We start from the raw sequence: 21150 nt of genomic DNA, 5'->3' as shown, positions 1-21150 counted from the left end.
TGCTCCTGCTACCCACACAGCAACGGGTGACACAGGGCAGCCCTCCCCCCTCACCTGCCAGGAGCACCAGGCCTGGGGCAACCTCTCCCCTGCCAGAGCCTCACACAGCCCAACCCCAGGCTGAAAGGGACTTGCCACCATGTGCATGGCAAGGGGGTACCCAATGGTGGTGCCCATTCTCCCCCTACCATCCCCAATGGTGGTGCCCATTCCTTCTCTCCCCCAAATAACAGTGCCCACTCCTAGATTCCAAGCCCAGAAGGGACCACTGTGACCATCTCATCTGACCTCCTGTACAACACAGGCCATAGAACTTCCTCAAATAATTCCTAGAGCAGGTCTTCTAGAAAAACATCCAAGCTTGACTTTAAAATGATCAGTGATGAAGAATCCACCTTGACCCTTGGCAAGTTTTGCCAATGCTTAATTACCCACACTGGTAAATATTTATGCCCGATTTCCAGTCTGAATTTGTCTAGCTTCAACTTCCAGCCACTGGATGTTCTACTCTTCTCTGCTAGGCTGAAAACCCCATTATCAATTATTTGGTCCCTATGTAGATATTTATAGACTACAATCAATTCAGCACTTTGAGCTCCTTGAGTCTACCTCTACAAGGCAGGTTTTCTAATCCTTTAACCATTCTCATAACTCTTCTCCGAGCTCTCTGTCAATTTATCCTTCTTGAACAGCGGGCACGGAACTGGACACAGGATTCCAGCCGTGGCCACACCAAGGCCAAATACAGAGGTAAAATAACCTCTCTGCCCCGACTCAAAATTCCCCTGTTTATGTATCCCAGGGTTGCATTAGCCACTGGGGCCACAGTGTTGCACTCGGAGCTCACATAAGCTAACTATCCACCATCACCCTCAAATCTTTTTCAGTCTCTGCTTCCCAAGAAAGTCCCCCATCCCGTAAGTAGGGCTGATGGTTTTTGTTCCCAAGTGTTACCTTTACAGTTAGCGGGACTAAAATGCAGACTCTTTGCATGCACCCAGTTTACAAGTCATCCAGATCACTTTGTATTAATGACAAATTATTACAATTTACCACAATAATTACCATTATTTACCACTTCCCCAGTCTTTGTGTCATCTGCAAACTTCGTAAGTGATGATTTTATGTTTTCTTTCAGGATACTGATAAAGATGTTAAATAGCACAGGGCCAAGAACCAACACAGGATGACCCCACTGGAAACACACCCACTCGATGACAAGTCCTTATTTACCGTTACATTTTGCGACCTATCAGTTAGCCAGTTTTTAATCCATTTGGCATCTGCCATGTTGATTTTATATCATTCTAGTTTTTTAATCAAAATGTCATGCGGTACCAAGTCAAATGTCTTACACAAGTCTAAATACATTACACTGGCACTATTACCTTTCTCCCCCATCCCTCCCAATGGCGGGGCCCATCCTCCTCTGCTTCTCCCAATGGCAGAGCCTATTCCTCCCCTCCCAAACTGCAGCACCCAACCCCCATCCAACCCACTGGTGGTGCCCATCTTCCCCCTTGCCAGTACCCAACACCCATCTCTCCCCCAACCATGGAGCCCATCCTCCCCATTGGCAGTGCCCAATCCCCCATCCTCCCCAACAGCAGCACTCAACCCCCATCCCCCTCACCAGCAGTGCCCATCCCCCATCCCCCCCTCACTGGCAGTGCCCATCCCCCCCTCACTGGCAGTGCCCAATCCCCCATCCCCCCCTCACTGGCAGTGCCCAATCCCCCATCCTCCCCAACAGCAGCACCCAACTCCCATTCCCCCAACAGTGGAGTTCATCCCCCATCCCCCTTCCCTGGCAGTGCCCATCCCCCACACCGGCAGTGCCCCTCCCCCTCCCTGGCAGTGCCCATCCCCCAACAGCAGTGCCCAACCCAACACTGGCGGTGCCCACCCCCATCCTCCCAACAGCAGCACCCAACTCCCATTCCCCAACAGTGGAGTTCATCCCCATCCTTCACTGGCAGTGCCCATCCCCATCCACACCGGCAGTGCCCCTGCCCCTCCTCCTGGCAGCGCCCAATCCATCCCCTCACTGATGCAGTGCCATCGTGAGCACTGGCAGTGCCCAATCCCCATCCTCTGGTCAGCAGCACTCAACCCCATCCCAGCTCCAGCAGTGCCCATCCCCCCAGTCACCGTTCAGTGCCCATCCCATCACTGGCAGTGCCCAATCCAGAAATTCATTCCAATAACTGGCCGTATCCCCATCCTCCCAACAGCAGCACCCCTCAGCCATTCGTAACAGTGGAGTTCATCGAAGGCGCCCTTCCCCTCACTGGCAGTGCCCATCCCGGGGTCAGCATGGGAGGGCAGGATAGTTCCCATGACGACCAGGGAAGCGGTGACGTAATGCTTCTCCCCAGCCGTGTGCTGTGGTTGGCAGGATCACATGTCACATGACCGGAAGGAGTCGTCATCCGTTGTGTGTGGGCCCCGCCGTCGTGGGGTCATGACCTAACCAGGGCACTCTGACCTCTCTGGGGTCATGACCTTTAGGGCAGGGGGAGGGGCCATGCTGGCTCCCGTGGGGCTTCCTTGGTGGGCGGGGCCTGCAAACCCCACCCCTCTAGCCATGCGGACTAGCAGTTCCTGGGTGCAGGGTGACCAGATCTCCCGATTTTAGGGTCTTTTTCTTAGAGAGGCTCCTATTACCCATCACCCCCGTCCCGATTATTCACACTTCCTGTCTGGTCACCCTACCTGGATGGGACATGCCCTCAGTCGGCCCCCTGCTGCAACCGCCACTCCTCACGTCCCCGCCCCGTGCCTCAGTTTCCCCATTTGCCCAATGGGGTGATGGGCCTGACCCCCGGTAAGACGTATTGTGATATGATGAGCAGGGCAGTGGGAGAGCGAGAGGGGAGCTGAGTAACGCCACTTCCTCCTACGCCCTCGCTTCACTCCCTTACACGGCCTTAAATCTAGGGGGACCATATTTCCCAGAGGGAAAATGGGACACAGTGCAGGGCTGGCCCAAGCCCCCCTGCCTGCCCCCTGCATGAGGCTGGGGTCAAAGCTCACTCAAGCCCTGCCTCCCTGCTCACTCAAGCCCTGCCTCCCACCCCCTGCATGTTCCTCCACGTCGAACCCCACTTTTTTTGACAAAAGTGGGTATTTATCCCATTTGCTCTTGCCAACTCAACAAATCGCCAAGAGAAAATGGGACAAATGCCCACTTTTTCCAAAATAGTTGGGACGGCCGGGACAGGGCTTGAAAAACGGACTGTGCCGGCCAAAACGAGACTTATGAGCTACTTAAATCTGAAGGCGAGTGTGTGTAAAACCCTGACTATGTGCTAACCCCAGCCCTAGGACCTCCTGCAGTTTGGCCCAAGAGGGGGAGTCTCAGGGCCTGCAGCTGTGATGCAGCAGCATCAAATGCTGCCCGGGGAGAGAGACACCCAATGAAAGGCAGCTCCGAGGTTGAGGGGCTCAGCCTCTGCCGGGGAGGAGGCAGTTGGAAGGTGGTTAGAAAAGGAGGTAAAAGGACATGGCCCTGGGTAAAAAGAGCTGTGCTAGAGGAAGCTGGACTTTGAAGGGTCGTGCGAGGGGCAAAGAGCGTATGACGGGTGAAGCTGACCCTTGGGACACTGAGAGAGGGAATACGATTTGGGTGCCTGGGTCAGCAAGGGTGGCTCAGTCTCTCTGGCTCAGGAGATGTCGATCATGATCACGGGTGAACCTGTCTGAAAGAGGTGCAGGCATCGTAGTGTTGAATAGAAGGAGCATCGCAAGGCGGAGAGAGAGGGAAACTAGATTTTGCAGCCAGGGGGAGGAGGAGCTTCTCGGGGCCACATTGTGTTCTGGAGTAATTTCTTTTAGTGTGATGATAGTAATTTACAGTTTTGGTTTTTTTTCCCTAAGCAAGTATTTGATGTTACTTCATATTATTTATGTTCTTGCCAAATTTGGGGGTTTTCCTTCTTAAAGTTTAAAAAATGAAGGCTATCTCCCTTGTGTTGGTTTGCCTCAGCCTGTCCTCACAGTAGGCCTGGTCACTCCAAATGCAGCTGTTCAAAGAGAGAGTCTTAGATAATTTCATAGTAAACAAACATCTAATACACACAAATGCATTGTAAACAGTGTTTATAGTACTTAGAAATGTTTTAATACAAAAGCTAATAGGTAGGAAGCCTGCTAGTCCTCTCATAGACCTCCAGCCGTTTGTTGCGGTTGCATGTATGTAAATGTAAGGTTTCAACAGAACATCTGCACTTCTATACTTCAACACACACACAGAAACAGCAGTCCTCTCAGATCTGCTCTCAGTCACGATTGCCCAGTCTCTGTAGTGTTGCCATAACATGGAGTGTGTGTCACCTGACCCGAACCTTTCAGAGCTTGAGACAGAGCGGCCCAGAGGATTCAGGGGACCTGGGATCTTCGGCGGCGGGGGCCCCCTGCTGCCAAATTGCCACCGAAGACCCGGCACTTCAGCAGCGGGTCCCAGGGCAGAAGGACTCCCTGCCGCGGGTCTTCGGGGCACTTCGGCGGTGGGTCCCGGAGCAGAAGGACACCCCACCGTCGAATTGCCGCCGAAGACCCGGAGCAGAAGAAGCTCTGGGGGCCTGGGACCCGCGAGAGTTTTCCAGGGCCCCCGGAGCGAGTGAAGGACTCCGCTCCAGGGGCCCTGAAAAACTCTCGTGGGGGCCCCTGTGGGGCCCGGGGCAAATTGCCCCACTTTCCCCCCTGGGCAGCCCTGGCTTGAGAAGAATGGCAGCATCTTGGATCTTTGTCAGCAAACCCTCTCGGGGCAAAACCAGAATATTACCTTTAAAGAAAAACGTATGGGTTTAGGCCTTACTGCAAAAGAGCACCCAGGCCTTGCCCCACTAGCCACTTTGCCCTTCCTCTTTCCAGGCGACCCTCCCCACCACAGGATGGACACATGTAACAGTTGCCAAGGACACAGAGACTGGCTGACAAGGCGCCGGGCAGATGGAGAGAGTAGACACTTCTGCTCTCACCACTCGGATCCATAGGAAGGCAGATGGCTCTCAGTTCATTGAAAGAGGAAGCCGCTGAGTTGGGAGTGGGAGCTGGGGCAGGGCCTGGCTGATTTCTAACAGGGACTCTCAATTGCAAACTGGCAAGGGAGGGTAGCGGGTCCGGTTGTGCTATCAGGAGAACCGCACTGCCCCCAGCTGCAAACCCAGGGCTAGGGCTGGTTGCTCGTCGGCGGAGGATCCCCAGCCTGCTCTGTGCATGATCCACAAAGAAGAAACCTCGGGCCTCATCCAAGGCGAGGTATGAAATTGAGATGCACCTGCATGCTGGGAGATCTGTCACCCCCACCTGGAAACCCAACTCGCACCTGGCTTAGGCCAGGCTAGGGATGCCTGCCTACGCATGCTCTGATCACAGCAGGGGCGGGGTGATGAGAGATCAAGCCACACCTCAGTTAAACACCTGGGAAGAACAAACTCCCACACAACGTTCCCCAAAGGAGGTTGCCATAGTTTGCAGTAGCCAAGAGCTCGTCCTGCCCACCGTTGGGCTCTGTGTGCAAAATGCAGCACAGCCCTGCTATAGACAGCGTGAAGCGAAGCAGGACAAGGCAGAGAATCATAGAATCATAGAATCTCAGGGTTGGAAGGGACCTCAGGAGGTATCTAGTCCAACCCCCTGCTCAAAGCAGGACAAAACCCAACTAAATCATCCCAGCCAGGGCTTTGTCAAGCCTGACCTTAAAAACCTCTAAGGAAGGAGATTCCACCACCTCCCTAGGTAACCCATTCCAGTTCTTCACCACCCTACTAGTGAAAAAGTTTTTCCTAATATCCAACCTAAACCTCCCCCTCTGCAACTTGAGACCATTACTCCTTGTTCTGTCATCTTCTACCACTGAGAACAGTCTAGATCCATCCTCTTTGGAACCCCCTTTCAGGTAGTTGAAAGCAGCTATCAAATCCCCCCTCATTCTTCTCTTCTGCAGGCTAAACAATCCCAGTTCCCTCAGCCTCTCCTCATAAGTCATGTGTTCCAGCCCCCTAATCATTTTTGTTGCCCTCCGCTGGACTCTCTCCAATTTATCCACATCCTTCTTGTAGTGTGGGGCCCAAAACTGGACACAGTCCTCCAGATGAGGCCTCACCAGTGCTGAATAGAGGGGAATGATCACATCCCTCGATCTGCTGGAAATGCCCCTACTTATACAACCCAAAATGCCATTAGCCTTCTTGGCAACAAGGGCACACTGTTGACTCATATTCAGCTTTTCGTCCACCGTAACCCCTAGGTCCTTTTCTGCAGAACTGCTGCCCAGCCATTCGGTCCCTAGTCTGTAGCAGTGCATGGGATTCTTCCGTCCTAAGTGCAGGACTCTGCACTTGTCCTTGTTGAACCTCATCAGGTTTCTTTTGGCCCAATCCTCTAATTTGTCTAGGTCCTTCTGTAGCCTATCCCTACCCTCCAGCGTATCAACCACTCCTCCCAGTTTAGTGTCATCTGCAAACTTGCTAAGGGTGCAGTCCACACCATCCTCCAGATCGTTAATGAAGATATTGAATAAAACTGGCCCCAGCACCGACCCTTGGGGCACCCCACTTGATACCGGCTGCCAACTAGACATGGAACCATTGATCACTACCCGTTGAGCCCGACCATCTAGCCAGTTTTCTATCCACCTTACCGTCCATTCATCCAGCCCATACTTCTTTAACTTGCTGGCAAGAATATGTGGGAGACTGTATCAAAAGCTTTGCTAAAGTCCAGAAATAGCACATCCACTGCTTTCCCCTCATCCACAGAGCCGGTTATCTCATCATAGAAGGCAATTAGGTTAGTCAGGCATGACTTGCCCTTGGTGAATCCATGCTGACTGTTCCTGATCACTTTCCCCTCCTTTAAGTGGTTCAGAATTGATTCCTTGAGGACCTGTTGCATGATTTTTCCAGGGACTGAGGTGAGACTGACTGGCCTGTAGTTCCCTGGATCTTCCTTCTTCCCTTTTTTAAAGATGGGCACTACATTAGCTTTCTTCCAGTCATCCGGGACCTCCCCCGATCGCCATGATTTTTCAAAGATAATGGCCAATGGCTCTGCAATCTCATCGGCCAACTCCTTTAGCACCCTCGGATGTAGCGCATCCGGCCCCATGGACTTGTGCTCGTCCAGCTTTTCTAAATAGTCCCGAACTACTTCCTTCCCCACGGAGAAAGAAGGCTCAGAGGCTGAGCCAAGGGCGTTTTTGTGTTGTCCGGCAGATGCAAATCCTGGTAGTACAAATGTTTACTCCTTTAAGGGAGTGCTGAGAGTGGGGGAGGGGGAAGCAGGACTCCTGGGTTCTATCGATGGCTCTGGGTAGGGTGTGGGGTCTAGTGGGTTAGAGTGGGGCAGGGAACCAGGATTCTTGGGTTCATTTACCTATTTTACCACTGATTCACTAGGTGTTCATCAGTTCATATGCAGTAAGGGTTCCACTCCCAGTGCTGCCCCCTGACCTGCTGTGGGGAGGGTTGCCAGGCATCCAGTTTTTGACCAGAATACCCAGGTGAACAGAGACCCTGGTGGCTCGTCAGCACTTCTGCCCGGGACGTAAAAGTCCAGTCAGTGGCGCAGCTGGAGCCTGCACCCCACACACACACTCAGAACCCCTCAGCCCCAGCCCAGAGCTCCCTCCTGCACATCAAATCCCTCATCCACGACCCCACCCCAGAGCCCGCACTCCCAACCGGAGCCCCCACCACCACACATGCCAAACCCCTCATCCCTGGCCCCACCCCAGAGCCCGTACCCCCAGCCGGAGCCCCCCCCCACACACACACTCCAAACCCCTCATCCCTGGCCCCATCCCAGAGCCCATACCCCCATCCGGAGCCCATCCCCCACCACACACTCCAAACCCCTCATCCCTGGCCCCATCCTAGGGCCCGCACTCCCAGCCAGAGCCCCCCCCACCACACACGCCAAACCCCTCATCCCTGGCCCCACCCCAGAGCCCGTACCCCCAGCCGGAGCCCATCCCCCACCACACACGCCAAACCCCTCATCCCTGTCCGCATCCCAGGGCCCGTACCCCCAGCCAGAGCCCACCCCACCACACTCTCCAAACCCCTCATCCCTGGCCCCATCCCAGAGCCCCTACCCCAGCCAGAGCCCACCCCCACCACACTCCAAACCCCTCATCCCTGGCCCCATCCCAGAGCCCGTACCCCATCCAGAGCCCCCACACACACACATTCCAAACCCCTCATCCCTGGCCCCATCCCAGAGCCCGCACTCCCAACCGGAGCCCCACACACACTCCAAACCCCTCATCCCTGGCCCCATCCCTGAGCCAGTACCCCAAGCCAGAGCCCACCCCCCACCACACACTCCAAACCCCTCATCCCTGGCCCCACCCCAGAGCCCGTACTCCCCAGCCAGAGCCCCCCCCACCACACACTCCAAACCCCTCATCCCTGGCCCCAGCCCAGAGCCCGTACCCCCAGCCGGAGCCCACCCACACACACACACGCCAAACCCCTCATCCCTGGCCCCATCCCAGAGCCCATACCCCCAGCCAGAGCCCACCCCCCACCACACACTCCAAACACCTCATCCCTGGCCCCATCCCCGAGCCCGCACCCCATCCGGAGCCCACCCCCACCACACACTCCAAACCCCTCATCCTGGCCCCACCCCAGAGCCCGTACCCCAGCCGGAGCCCATCCCCCACCACACACTCCAAACCCCTCATCCCTGGCCCCATCCCAGGGCCCGCACTCCCAGCTAGAGGCCCCCCACACACACTCCAAACCCCTCATCCCTGGCCCCACACCAGAGCCCGCACTCCCAGCCAGAGCCCCCACCACCACACACGCCAAACCCCTCATCCCTGGCCCCCCCCCACAGCCCGGACCCCCAGCCGGAGCCCACCCCCCACCACACACTCCAAACTCATCATCCCTGTCCCCATCCCAGAGCCCGTACCCCCCCCCGTAGCCACACACACACACACACTCCAAACCCCTCATCCCTGGCTCCATCCCAGAGCCCGTACCCAGCCGGAGCCCCCCACCACACACTCCAAACCCCTCATCCCTGGCCCCACCCCAGAGCCCGTACCCCAGCCGGAGCCCCCACACACTCCAAACCCCTCATCCCTGGCCCCACTCCAGAGCCCGCACTCCCAGCCAGAGCCCCCACCACCACACTCCAAACCCCTCATCCCTGGCCCCACCCCAGAGCCTGTACCCCAGCCGGAGCCCCACCACCACCACACACAAACACTCCAAACCCCTCATCCCTGGCCCCATCCCAGAGCCCGCACTCCCAGCCAGAGCCCCCCCCACCACACACTCCAAACCCCTCATCCCTGGCCCCATCCCAGAGCCCATACCCCCAGCCGGAGCCCCCCAACACACACTCCAAACCCCACATCCCTGGCCCCCCCCCCGAGCCCGTACTCCCAGCCAGAGCCCACCCCACACACACTCCAAACCCCTCATCCCTGGCCGCACCCCAGAGCCCGTACCCCCAGCCGGAGCCCATCCCCCACCACACACGCCAAACCCCTCATCCCTGGCCCCATCCCAGGGCCCGTACCCCCAGCCAGAGCCCCCACCACCACACACTCCAAACCCCTCATCCCTGGCCCCACCCCAGAGTCCATACCCCCATCCGGAGCCCACCCCCCACCACACACTCCAAACCCCTCATCCCTGGCCCCACCCCAGAGCCCGTACCCCCAGCCGGAGCCCCGCCCCCACCACACACGCCCAACCCCTCCTCCCGGGCCCCATCCCAGGCCCGTACCCCAGCCAGAGGCCCCACACACACACACACTCCAAACCCCTCATCCCTGGCCCTACCCCAGGGCCCCTACCCCAGCCAGAGCCCACCCCCCACCACACACTCCAAACCCCTCATCCCTGGCCCCATCCCAGAGCCCATACCCCCAGCCGGAGCCCATCCCCACCACACATGCCAAACCCCTCCTCCCTGGCCCCAGCCCAGAGCCCGGACCCCCCGCCGGAGCCCATCCCCCACCACACACTCCAAACCCCTCATCCCTGGCCCCACCCCAGAGCCCGTACCCCCAGCCGGAGCCCATCCCCCACCACACACGCCAAACCCCTCATCCCTGGCCCCACCCCAGGGCCCAAACCCCCAGCCGGAGCCCCCCACACACACACTCCAAACCCCTCAGCCCTGGCCCCATCCCAGAGCCCGTACCCCAGCCAAGCCCACCCCACCACACACTCCAAACCCCTCATCCCTGGCCCCACCCCAGAGCCCCCACACCCAGCCAGAGCCCCCACCACACACGCCAAACCCCTCATCCCTGGCCCCACCCCAGAGCCCGTACCCCCAGCCGGAGCCCCCCCCACCACCACACACTCCAAACCCCTCATCCCTGGCCCCATCCCAGGGCCCACACCCCCAGCCGGAGCCCATCCCCCACCACACACGCCAAATCCCTCATCCCTGGCCCCACCCCAGAGCCCGTACCCCAGCCAGAGCCCCCACACACACTCCAAACTCCTCATCCCTGGCCCCACCCCCGAGCCCGTACCCCCAGCCGGAGCCCTTCCCCCCCACACACTCCAAACCCCTCATCCCTGGCCCCACCCCAGAGCCCATACCCCGATCCGGAGCCCATCCCCCACCACACACTCCAAACTCCTCATCCCTGGCCCCACCCCAGAGCCCGTACCCCCAGCCGGAGCCCCTCCCCACCACACACTCCAAACCCCTCATCCCTGGCCCCAACCTAGGGCCCGAACACCCAGCCAGAGCCCCCCCACACACACACTCCAAACTCCTCATCCCTGGCCCCACCCCAGAGCCCATACCCCCATCCGGAGCCCATCCCCCACCACACACGCCAAACCCCTCATCCCTGGCCCCACCCCAGAGCCCGCCCTCCCAGCCAGGGCCCCCCCACACACGCCAAACCCCTCATCCCTGGCCCCACCCCAGAGCCTGTACCCCAGCCGGAGCCACACACACACACACACTCCAAACCCCTCATCCCTGGCCCCATCCCAGAGCCCGTACCCCCAGATGGAGCCCATCCCCCACCACACACGCCAAACCCCTCATCCCTGGCCCCATCCTAGTGCCCGCACTCCCAGCCAGAGCCCCCCCACACACACTCCAAACCCCTCATCCCTGGCCCCACCCCAGAGCCCGTACCCCAGCCAGAGCCCATCCCCCACCACACACTCCACACCCCCCATCCCCGGCCCCCCCCCAGAGCCCCTCCCCCCAGCCGGAGCCCATCCCCCACCACACACGCCAAACCCCTCATCCCTGGCCCCATCCCAGGGCCCGTACCCCCAGCCAGAGCCCCCCCACCACACACTCCAAACACCTCATCCCTGGCTCCATCCCAGAGCCCGTACTCCCAGCTGGAGCCCACCCCCCACCACACACTCCAAACCCCACATCCCAGGCCCCACCCCAGAGCCCATAACCCCAACAGGAGCCCACCCCACCACACTCCAAACCCCTCATCCCTGGCCCCACCCCAGAGCCCGTACCCCCAGCCGGGCCCATCCCCACCACACACGCCAAACCCCTCATCCCTGGCCCCATCCCAGGCCCGTACCCCCAGCCAGAGCCCCCCCACACACACACTCCAAACCCCTCATCCCTGGCCCCACCCCCGACCCCGCACTCCCAGCCGGAGACCCCCACACACACACTCCAAACCCCACCTCCCTGGCCCCCTCCCCGAGGCCCATACCCCCATCCGGAGCCCCCCCCCCACCACACACACCAAATCCCTCATCCCAGGCCCCATCCCAGAGCCCGTACCCCAGCCAGAGCCCCCCCACACACTCCAAACACCTCATCCCTGGCACCATCCCAGAGCCCGTACTCCCAGCCGTAGCCACACACACACACTCCAAACCCCTCATCCCTGGCCCCACCCCAGGCCCGCACTCCCAGCCGGAGACCCCACACACACACTCCAAACCCCACATCCCTGGCCCCATCCCAGAGGCCATACCCCCAGCCGGAGCCCACCCCCCACCACACACTCCAAACCCCTCATCCCTGGCCCCACCCCACAGCCCAAACCCCATCCGAGCCCACCCCACCACACTCCAAACTCTTCATCCCTGGCCCCATCCCAGAGCCCATACCCCAGCCGGAGCCACACACACACACACACACTCCAAACCCCTCATCCCTGGCCCCACCCCAGAGCCCGTACCCCAGCCAGAGCCCCCACCACACACTCCAAACCCCTCATCCCTGGCCCCACCCCAGAGCCCGTACCCCCAGCCGGAGCCACACACACACACACTCCAAACCCCTCATCCCTGGCCCCACCCCAGAGCCCATACCCCCAGCCGGAACCCCCACACACACACTCCAAACCCCTCATTCCTGGCCCCATCCCAGGGCCCGCACTCCCAGCCGGAGACCCCCCCACACACACACTCCAAACCCCACCTCCCTGGCCCCATCCCAGAGGCCATACCCCCAGCCGGAGCCCACCCCCCACCACACACTCCAAACCCCTCATCCCTGGCCGCACCCCAGAGCCCATACCCCCATCCGGAGCCCACCCCCCACCACACACTCCAAACTCTTCATCCCTGGCCCCATCCCAGAGCCCGTACCCCCAGCCGGAGCCACACACACACACCCTCCAAACACCTCATCCCTGGCCCCACCCCAGAGCCCGTACCCCAGCCGGAGCCCCCACCACCACACTCCAAACCCCTCATTCCTGGCCCCATCCCAGGGCCCGCACTCCCAGCCAGAGACGCCACACACACACACACACTCCAAACCCCTCATCCCTGACCCCATCCCAGAGCCCGTACCCCCAGCCGGAGCCCATCCCCCACCACACACTCCAAACCCCTCATTCCTGGCCCCACCCCAGAGCCTGTACCCCAGCCAGAGTCCCCACACACACTCCAAACCCCTCCTCCCTGGCCCCATCCCAGAGCCCGCACCCCCAGCCGGAGCCCCCCACCACACACTCCAAACCCCTCATCCCTGGCCCCACCCAGAGCCCGTACCCCAGCCAGAGCCCCCCACACACACTCCAAACCCCTCATCCCTGGCCCCACCCCGGAGCCCATACCCCAGCCGGAGCCCATCCCCACCACACACTCCAAACCCCTCATCCCTGGCCCCACCCCAGAGCCCGTACCCCCAGCCGGAGCCCCACCACCACCACACACAAACACTCCAAACCCCTCATCCCTGGCCCCATCCCAGAGCCCGCACACCCAGCCAGAGCCCCCCCCCACACTCCAAACCCCTCATCCCTGGCCCCATCCCAGGGCCCGCACTCCCAGCGCGAGCCCCCCACACACTCCAAACCCCTCATCCCTGGCCCCACCCCAGAGTCCGTACCCCCAGCCAGAGCCCCCCCCACACACTCCAAAACCCGCATCCCAGGCCCCACACCCGAGCCCGCACTCCCAGCCGGAGCCCAACCCCCACCACACACTCCAAACCCCACATCTCTGGCCCCATCCCAGTTCCCGCACTCCCAGCCAGAGCCTCCACCCACACACTCCAAACCCCTCATCCCTGGCCCCACGCCAGAGCCCATACCCCCCGCCGGAGCCCATCCCCCACCACACACTCCAAACCCCTCATCCCTGGCCCCACCCCAGAGCCCGTACCCCCAGCCGGAGCCCCTCCCCACCACACACTCCAAACCCCTCATCCCTGGCCCCATCCCAGAGCCCGCACTCCCAGCCAGAGCCCCCCCACACACACTCCAAACCCCTCATCCCTGGCCCCACCCCAGAGCCCGTACCCCCAGCCAGAGCCATCACCCCCCCTGTGTCCCTTCCCGAGCCCTCTCCTGCATCCTGAACCCTTCATTTCTAGCCCCACCTGGAGCCCACACCCCCAGCCCAGAGTCCATACCCCCGCAACCCACTGCCTCAGCCTGGAGCCCTCTCTTGCACCCCACACCCCTCATTCCCAGCAGAGCCTGCCCCCCCCAGCCGGAGCCCTCACCCCCCTCCTGCCCCCCATTCCCCTGCCCCAGCCTGGTGAAAGTGAGGGAGGGAGGGGAGATGGAGCACTTGGGGGGGCGGGGCCTCCGAGAAGGGGCGGGGCAGCGGTGTTCGGTTTTGTGCGATTAGAAAGTTGGCAACCCTAGTGGTGGGTCTCTGGGTCAGGCCCTGCGCGGCTCCTCTCACTGAACTTCAGAGGCAGGGAGAGCCGGAGCACAGGAGCCCGAGTCGGAGGCAGGGGGAAGCCCCAGCCTGGGAAGCCCCAGCTCCCTCCTTTCTGTGCCTGCAGGTGGCACCGAGGGCGTGATGGGAGAGAGCCCTGTGACTCAGCGGTCCAGCAAAGCAAAAGCAAAAGCAAGTCTGCAACTACAACAATCCAGCAGAGGAGGTGAGAGGTGGGGCTGGGGGATGAATGCACCCCGAGGGGGGAGGAGGAGGAGATGTTCTAGCCTCGGGGACCCAGCCGCTCCCCTCCCCCCGGTCAATGCCACGAGGCTGCTGGGAGGGATGGGTTGCTCCATCTCCCTTAGGAGCCTGACATCTGGGCAATGCTGCCTCTGTGGCTATGTACCCCCTGGCCTCCCCGCTGTGGGCCCAGTTGGGATCTGCAGGGGCTCCCTAGGTCTCTGGGGGACTCAGCTTGGGGGGAGGGGCTGCTGATTGGAGACTCAGGGTAGTTCTCCAATATAATAAGGGGAGCAGTGGGGGTGGGGGGTGCGGCAGCTCCCATTGCAAACCGGTGGGACTGCAGCAGGCCAAGGTATTGAGGCCAGTCCAGTGGGCTGGCACTCAGGACACCTGGGTTCCTCACCCAGCTCTGCCACTGACCTGCTGGACAAGTCCCTGCATTGGCCTCAGTTTCCCCATCTGTAGACAGGGAATGACATCCCTATTCCCCCGCCCCCGATGCTGGGGTCCTATGAGAGGCCTCCCATGATCAGCCCCGGGCTGCTCTAGAGCTGGGGCCGGCTGGTGATTCCCTGACCCCGGGGGCAGCATCCCTCTTAAGATCCTTGCTCTTCCTTCCAGCACTAATGCCCTTCCAGCCAATGGCATCCAGAGGCCCCCCAGTATCCCAAATCCCAGGCCCAGTCTGCCCCCAGCCCTGCCTGGCTTCCCATCAGGTCCCATCTCTGCCCTGACTCCCCCCCCCCCCCCGCCCCGCCCTTAGGGCCTGATCAAGATGGCAGAGAAGCCCAAGCGCCCGCATCTGGGATTGGCCCAGTACCCCCTGCTGCTCACGCTGGAGCCTGAGGGGCATGGCCTGGGCGGGCAGGTCCTGGAGTTGGCTGGCCCAGAGGAGGTCCACGTCCACCAGAGAGACGGCATCCTGATCTGCGACGACTTCCTGCTGGGGCAGTGTCTGGAGGGGGAGCGCTGCCCGCGCCACCACACCCCCAACCCCTTCCACTGGCAGATGCGGCGCAAGGCAGACGGGGTGTGGCTGAGCGTTGGCACGTTGGCCCAACAGCACCTGGAGAACCTCTACTGCAGCACCAGCCGCCACGACGTGCAGCTCGTCGACAAGTACGTGGCTGATTGGACACGGCCCAGCAGGGGGCGCTATTGGGGGGCGGGGTGGGAGCGCTGGATGTAGGGGGAGCTCCCGGCGGCTCCACTCCCAGCCCCTCCCACCAGGAGAGCATTGGCTGAGGATGGAGGGAGAGATGGAGGCAAACCTGCTCCCAGGTGCATCGCCCAGCTACTCATTGCTGGGGGGAGGGGGAGGGGGAGGGGGGGCATTGCCTGTGGCCTCTGCCTCTTGGTGACGTCTCTGCTGCCCCCCCACCCCCCTTCCAGGGCCGGCTCATCCTGGACCCTCAACCTGAACTCCATGGACCTGAAGCCCAGCCAGCTCTATGACCGCGTCCGGCGCCTGTCCAACAGCAGCGACCCCAGCCGCAACCCCTACTTCCCCATGGAGTGGCAGGTGTACTGGGAGGAGTGCGGCGAGTGGCTCGTGTACGAGGAGGTGAGGGAAGGGGGGTGATCCCGGGACAGGAGCAGGTGTGGGGGATGCACGGGCAGCAGGGCGAGAGAAATGGAAGGCCAGGCCTGGGGCGAGGAGCAGTGTGGCTAGGGGGACGTGGGGTGGCTGAGGGAGGGGCTGGGTGGCATAGCTGGGGAGGGGCAGGGGTTGCTGGGGGAAGGGCTGGGTGGCTGTGATGGGGGAGGGGCTGCATGCAGGAGGTGGGGTAGCTGAGGAGGGGGAGAGGTGACTGTGGCAGGGCCGCCCAGAGGATTCAGGGGGTCTGGGGTCTTCGGCGGCAGGTCCCGGAGCGGAAGGATCCCCCGCCGCCAAATTGCCCCCGAAGACCCATAGCGGAAGAAGCTCCAGGGGCCCAGGCCCTGCGAGAGTTTTCCGGGGCCCCCAGAGCGAGTGAAGGCCCCGAAAAACTCTCATGGGGGCCCCTGCGGGGCAAATTGCCCTACTTGCCCTCCCCCCGGGCAGCCCTGGACTTGGGAGAAGCATGGCTGGGAGGGGCTGTGTGTGGCTGGGGCGGGCTGCCTGGCTGGGAGTGGCCTGGCTGTGTGGCTAGGAGAGCGGCGTAGCTGAGGAAGGTGCTGGCGCTATATGGCTGGAGGCGTGGCCTGGCTGGGTGGCTGGAGGAGTGGCCAGGCTGGGAGTGGGTGCCTGGCTGGAGGATTAGCCTGGTTGTGTGGCTGGAGGAGTGGTGTGGTTGGCAGAGGGGCTGCGTGGCTGGGGGAGTGGTGTAGCTGAGGAAGGTGGTGGCGCTGCATGGCTGAGGGAGCATCGTGGGGGAGCGGGTGCATGGCTGGGAGGAACATGGCTGAGTGGTGCCCCGTTACGGCGTCTCTCTGTGCCCAGCCGGTGCGGTGGGAGCTGCTGGCGGCCTTCGAGAAGGGCATGTGGAACCACGCCTTCAACCTGCGTGGCCAACTGTACAACGTGAACCTGAAAACACTGACCCAGCACAATGTGCATACGGGCTTCACCCGGCGCATCCTGCACTGCCCAGTCTTCCGCCCACCCTGGCGCCTGGCGCCCCACCTGCGGTGAGTGCCCTGGCCAGGTGCCATCCCTTTCCCTGGGCACCCAAGAGGCTCTCGGCATTAGCCATCCCCTTGTTTCTCTTCTCTTGGCAGGACAGGACCGGGCGCCACCCTCTCTTCCCCCGGCACCGTCCCTGGGGAGGACCCCCAGGACACCTACTGGGGCCCGTACCCTGCGTCCTGGGTCCCCGAGGCCCCAGTGGGCACCACGTACACGCTGGCAGAAGTGGCGCCAGCAGAGCGGGCCTATGAGACCACATGCACGCTGTTCCACAAAAGCCTGGCAGAGGACAAGGCGCTGGTGCTGGCCGTCTACCGGGTCCGGAACGACTACCTGTGGCAGAAATACTGTGGGTAAGGAGGGCAGGAATGGGGCAGGGCTGGGCATGGAGGGCTGCTAGTGGGTTCTGGGCTTTCCCTCGGTGCCCTTGCATCTGGCTGCTGCTGCCACAGGGCTGGGCTGGCAGCTGGAATTGTAACTCCGGTGCCCTGATCCTGGGGCGCGGTTCCCCCTGGGCCAGGAATGGGAATCGCCCAGAGGCTGGTGTTTTGTGGTCTTGGTGCCCATGCTCTGGGCCATGCCGGACCCACCGGGGGCATCCTGCCCGTCCTTAGCCAGCTGGCGATCCCGGCTTCTTGGTGCCTGACCCATCATACCCAAGCCTGAGACAATGCACCAAGGAAGCGGCTGGGTGGGGCTCCAGCTTGTCAGTGACACACTCCCATCTGTCCCCCCTCCAGGCAGAAAAAGTTCATGGCCCAGAGCCGTCCCCGTGCGGCGCGGCGCTGCCTGGAAAGACACCTCTTCCACGGCACCAGGGCCAGCAAAGTGCAGCCCATCTGCGAGATGAACTTTGACCCCCGGGTGTCGGGGGAGAACGGCGAGGCTTACGGGCAGGGCAGCTACTTCGCGGTCGACGCCTCCTACTCCCACACTTACGCCAAGGTGGACGAGGCCAGCCTGTGCCACATGTTCCTGGTGAAGGTGCTGGTGGGGCGCTCGGTGCGGGGCAATCCCATGTTCCGGCGCCCCCCACTGGCACACGACGGCCGCCTCTACGACTCCTGCACGGACCAGGCTAAGAAGCCACAGATCTTCGTCATCTTTGACAGCTGCCAGTGCTACCCCTACTTCCTGATCCGCTACAAGCTGCTCTCCGAGCCCGTGGCCGTGGACTCGTGACAGGGGAGCGCGGGGGGTCAGAGGTCAGCCTGCCAACATTGTATTTCAAAAATAAGGGACCGATTTCTTAGCCCCACCCCTCCTCCTGAGATCATCATCATTATTATTATTAATACTAAGAAGGATTCACCTACACTCACCAGGGGGATTTCTTGGCTGCTTTTGGCAGCACTCTGCGACTCCCAGTCTTGCTGTACAGAGATGGAAAAAAATAAGGGATGTCCCTTGTGTCATAGAATCATAGACTATCAGGGTTGGAAGGGACCTCAGGAGGTCACCTAGTCCGACCCCCTGCTCAAAGCAGGACCAACCCCAGCTGAATCATTGTAATAGGAGACTGTTGGCAATCCTAGTCACAGGTGAAGAGGGCAGCTTGCTCCCGGGGTGGGAGTGTGTAGAAGAGCCTGAATACCTCCCCCGCCCCCGGCACAGACTGCAATAGAGCTCGGCGTTTGGCCCTGGCGCCCCAGGTTGCAGGAAGGAGTCAGGGCCGTGCGGGGTCACTCCTGTCCTCCCTTTCTCAGCTGGCGATTGGCTCCAGAGACCTGATGCAGACCTGCCATCAGATCCTGCCGCCCAGAAAGGCTCGGCCTGCTCCCCCCGCGCCAGAGAGGGGGAGAAGGTTGCTGAGGAGCCATCGTCCAGGGTCACTCCTGTCCTGCACCCCTCCCAGGCCCTGCCGACTCCCCAAATCCTTGTGCCCCATGGCCACCGGGGTCCTTCCCAGCCAGCTCCTTTCTTGCCAGCTCCAGAGAAAGGGGAGATTTACCCCGATCCAGCATGGGGCTCCCGGCACTGCACTGCCCTCAGTCTGGAACCGAGGGGTTGTGTGATGATGTGGGGGATCTGTCACAGACTCCAGACATCAGCCGCCCAGTGCTCCCTGTCACTGCTGGGCTGAGGAGGTAAAATCTATGGGCTGGTGTCAGTCTGGTACCTCCTGTGAAGCTGGCCCAGCCCCCACCCTCCCAGCCAGCTCCCCGCACAAGCTGGGGCAGCAGCCATGCCTCTGCTAGATTCCTGGGGGAAGTAAGCGCCGCTTCCGGGCACATCTCTGGGGTCCTCTGCTATTAGGGGGATGGGCCCAGGGCCAAGCTGTCCCCCTACCCCTAGGCCCAGGCAGCTGGGGTGTTGCTGCTTCCTGCCTAAGCCCTGCAGCAAAGCCCGCCCCCATCCCCATGGTCCAGATCATCCCCCCGCCCCCTCCCCGAGCGACAGGTGCTGGCCCCCCTGGTCCTGGTGTGTCGATGGAGGGGAGGGTTCAGGGCTGCATCACTGGGGGCAGGAGGAACAGCATGGCTGGGGGGAGCCCGTTTCCCAGCACCACCTCCATCTCCTGAGCATCAGTCAGGGGGGTTGCCAGAGGGGCACGGGGGGTCCTGGGTGAGGGCGATGGGCCCAGAGGAGGAAGTGGGGAGCTGGAGGTTTGACAGCAGCTGCCCCAGGTTGGGTGACTGGAGCTGCCAGGGTCTGGAGCCTGGCTCGCCCACAGAGAGACTGGCCACAGCCCCCAAACCACCCTGCAATCAGCGCTCAGCAGGCCCCCCTCCCCAGCTGGCAGCCTTGGGGGGTGTGGGGGTGAACAGCCCCAGAGACTGAGCCCTGCGGGGTGGGAGGGCCCCTCAGGTGGCAGCTCTGCCCCCCTGTTACCAGCTTTGGGGTAGGCTCATTTATTAGGGTTACTCTTCTGGGGGTGGGGTTCTGTACTCCCATCAATGTCCTGCTTGTGTCACTTGTGTTCTCACACAGAACTTCTCCCTGCTGCACGTTCCCTCCCCATGGAGCTATTCTGCAGGACGTAGATTCTTCCAGCCCCAGAATCAGATGAACACACACACACATTAACAGAGAACATCTGAGAGGACTGGGTCAGTCAGCACTCCCAAGCTGACTCCTTGTATGTCCCTGGACTCAGGAGGCTGGCTCGAGCAGCACTCCCAAGCTGGCACCCTTGGACTCAACAGGTTGGGTCAAACAGCACCTCCAAGCTGGCACCCTCGTATGCCATGGGCACTGCACCGGACTAGAGTACGCCTGAGCAGGCTGGGCTGAGCCGCACTTTCAATCTGCAACCCTCATATGGCAGGTTTTTTGGCAGTTTTTCAGAGACATTATTAAGGGCACAAGAGCAAACTATCCCACTGCGTAGGAAAGCTAGGAAGTCTGGCAAGAGACCCCCCTGGAGTAACCAAGAGATCTTCAATGATCTCAAACTCAAAAAAGTGGCAACTCGGTCACATTACAAAGGGATGAATATAAACAAATATATCACAAGTATGTAGGGACAAAATTAGAAAAGCCAAGGCACAAAATGAGATCAAACTAGCTAGTGACATAAAAGGAAACAAGAAAACATTCCACAAATACATTAGAAGCAAGAGGAAGACCAAGGACAGAGGAGGTCCATCACTCAATGAGAGGGGAAAGACAATAACAGAAAATGTGGAAATGGCAGAGGTGCTTCTTTTTTTCGGTTTTCACCAAGAAGGTTGGTGGCGATTGGACGTCTAACATAGAGACTGATCCTACCTCATTTTCGCTGGCAGTGTCTAAAATAGGGAAAGAACAAGTCAAAAATTACTTAGACAAGTTAGATGTCTTCAAATCACCAGGGCCTGATGAAATGCATCCTAGAATACTCAGGGAGTGACTGAGGAGATATCTGAGCCATCAGCAATTATCTTTGAAAAGTTATGGAAGATGGGAGACATTCCAGAAGACTGGAAAAGGGCAAATCTAGTGCCCATCTATAAAAAGGAAAATAAGGACAATTTGGGGAATTACAGACCAGTCAGCTTAACTTTGGTACCCGAAAGATAATGGAGCAAATAATTAAGCAATCAATTTGCAAAAACCTAGAAGATAATGAGGTGATGAGTAACAGTCAGCATGGATTTGTCAAGAACAAATCATGTCAAACCAACCTGATAACTTTCTTTGACAGGGTAACAAGCCTTGTGGATGGGGGGAAGTGGTAGATGTGGTATATCTTGACTTTAGTAAGGCTTTTAG

The 21150-nt window shown here is 60.4% G+C and overlaps 1 protein-coding gene across 2 annotated transcripts; it reads left to right on the top strand.

The window, feature by feature from the left end:
* The first annotated feature begins 14061 nt into the window (after nucleotides 1-14061).
* LOC120391322 (protein mono-ADP-ribosyltransferase TIPARP-like) lies at nucleotides 14062-20623 on the top strand. 2 transcript variants are annotated; one of them, XM_039514853.1, is made up of 7 exons: nucleotides 14062-14328; nucleotides 15112-15467; nucleotides 15741-15912; nucleotides 16771-16958; nucleotides 17049-17309; nucleotides 17697-18161; nucleotides 19888-20623. In XM_039514853.1, the coding sequence occupies exons 2-6, from the start codon at nucleotides 15124-15126 to the stop codon at nucleotides 18136-18138; spliced, it is 1407 nt and encodes a 468-aa protein (XP_039370787.1). In that variant the 5' UTR covers nucleotides 14062-14328; nucleotides 15112-15123; the 3' UTR covers nucleotides 18139-18161; nucleotides 19888-20623. The 2 variants fall into 2 exon arrangements, with proteins under 2 accessions (XP_039370787.1, XP_039370786.1); XM_039514852.1 differs by lacking the exon at nucleotides 19888-20623 and having other exon boundaries at nucleotides 17697-18439.
* Nucleotides 20624-21150: the final 527 nt, after the last annotated feature.

Source organism: Mauremys reevesii, linkage group 25 (assembly GCF_016161935.1).
Source record: "Mauremys reevesii isolate NIE-2019 linkage group 25, ASM1616193v1, whole genome shotgun sequence".
In the NCBI taxonomy this organism is placed as follows: Eukaryota; Metazoa; Chordata; order Testudines; family Geoemydidae; genus Mauremys; species Mauremys reevesii.
The sequence above is the reverse complement of the archived record's forward strand: the minus strand, read 5'-3'. Positions and strand labels throughout refer to the sequence as shown.

Excerpts from the sequence above, each read along its gene's own strand:
- LOC120391322 (XM_039514853.1), top strand. The coding sequence starts at position 15,124 with ATGGCAGAGAAGCCCAAGCGCCCGCATCTGGGATTGGCCCAGTACCCC. Across the intron at positions 15,468-15,740 it reads GACGTGCAGCTCGTCGACAA|GGCCGGCTCATCCTGGACCC; the intron begins GTACGTGGCTGA and ends CCCCCCTTCCAG. Across the intron at positions 16,959-17,048 it reads CGCCTGGCGCCCCACCTGCG|GACAGGACCGGGCGCCACCC; the intron begins GTGAGTGCCCTG and ends TTCTCTTGGCAG.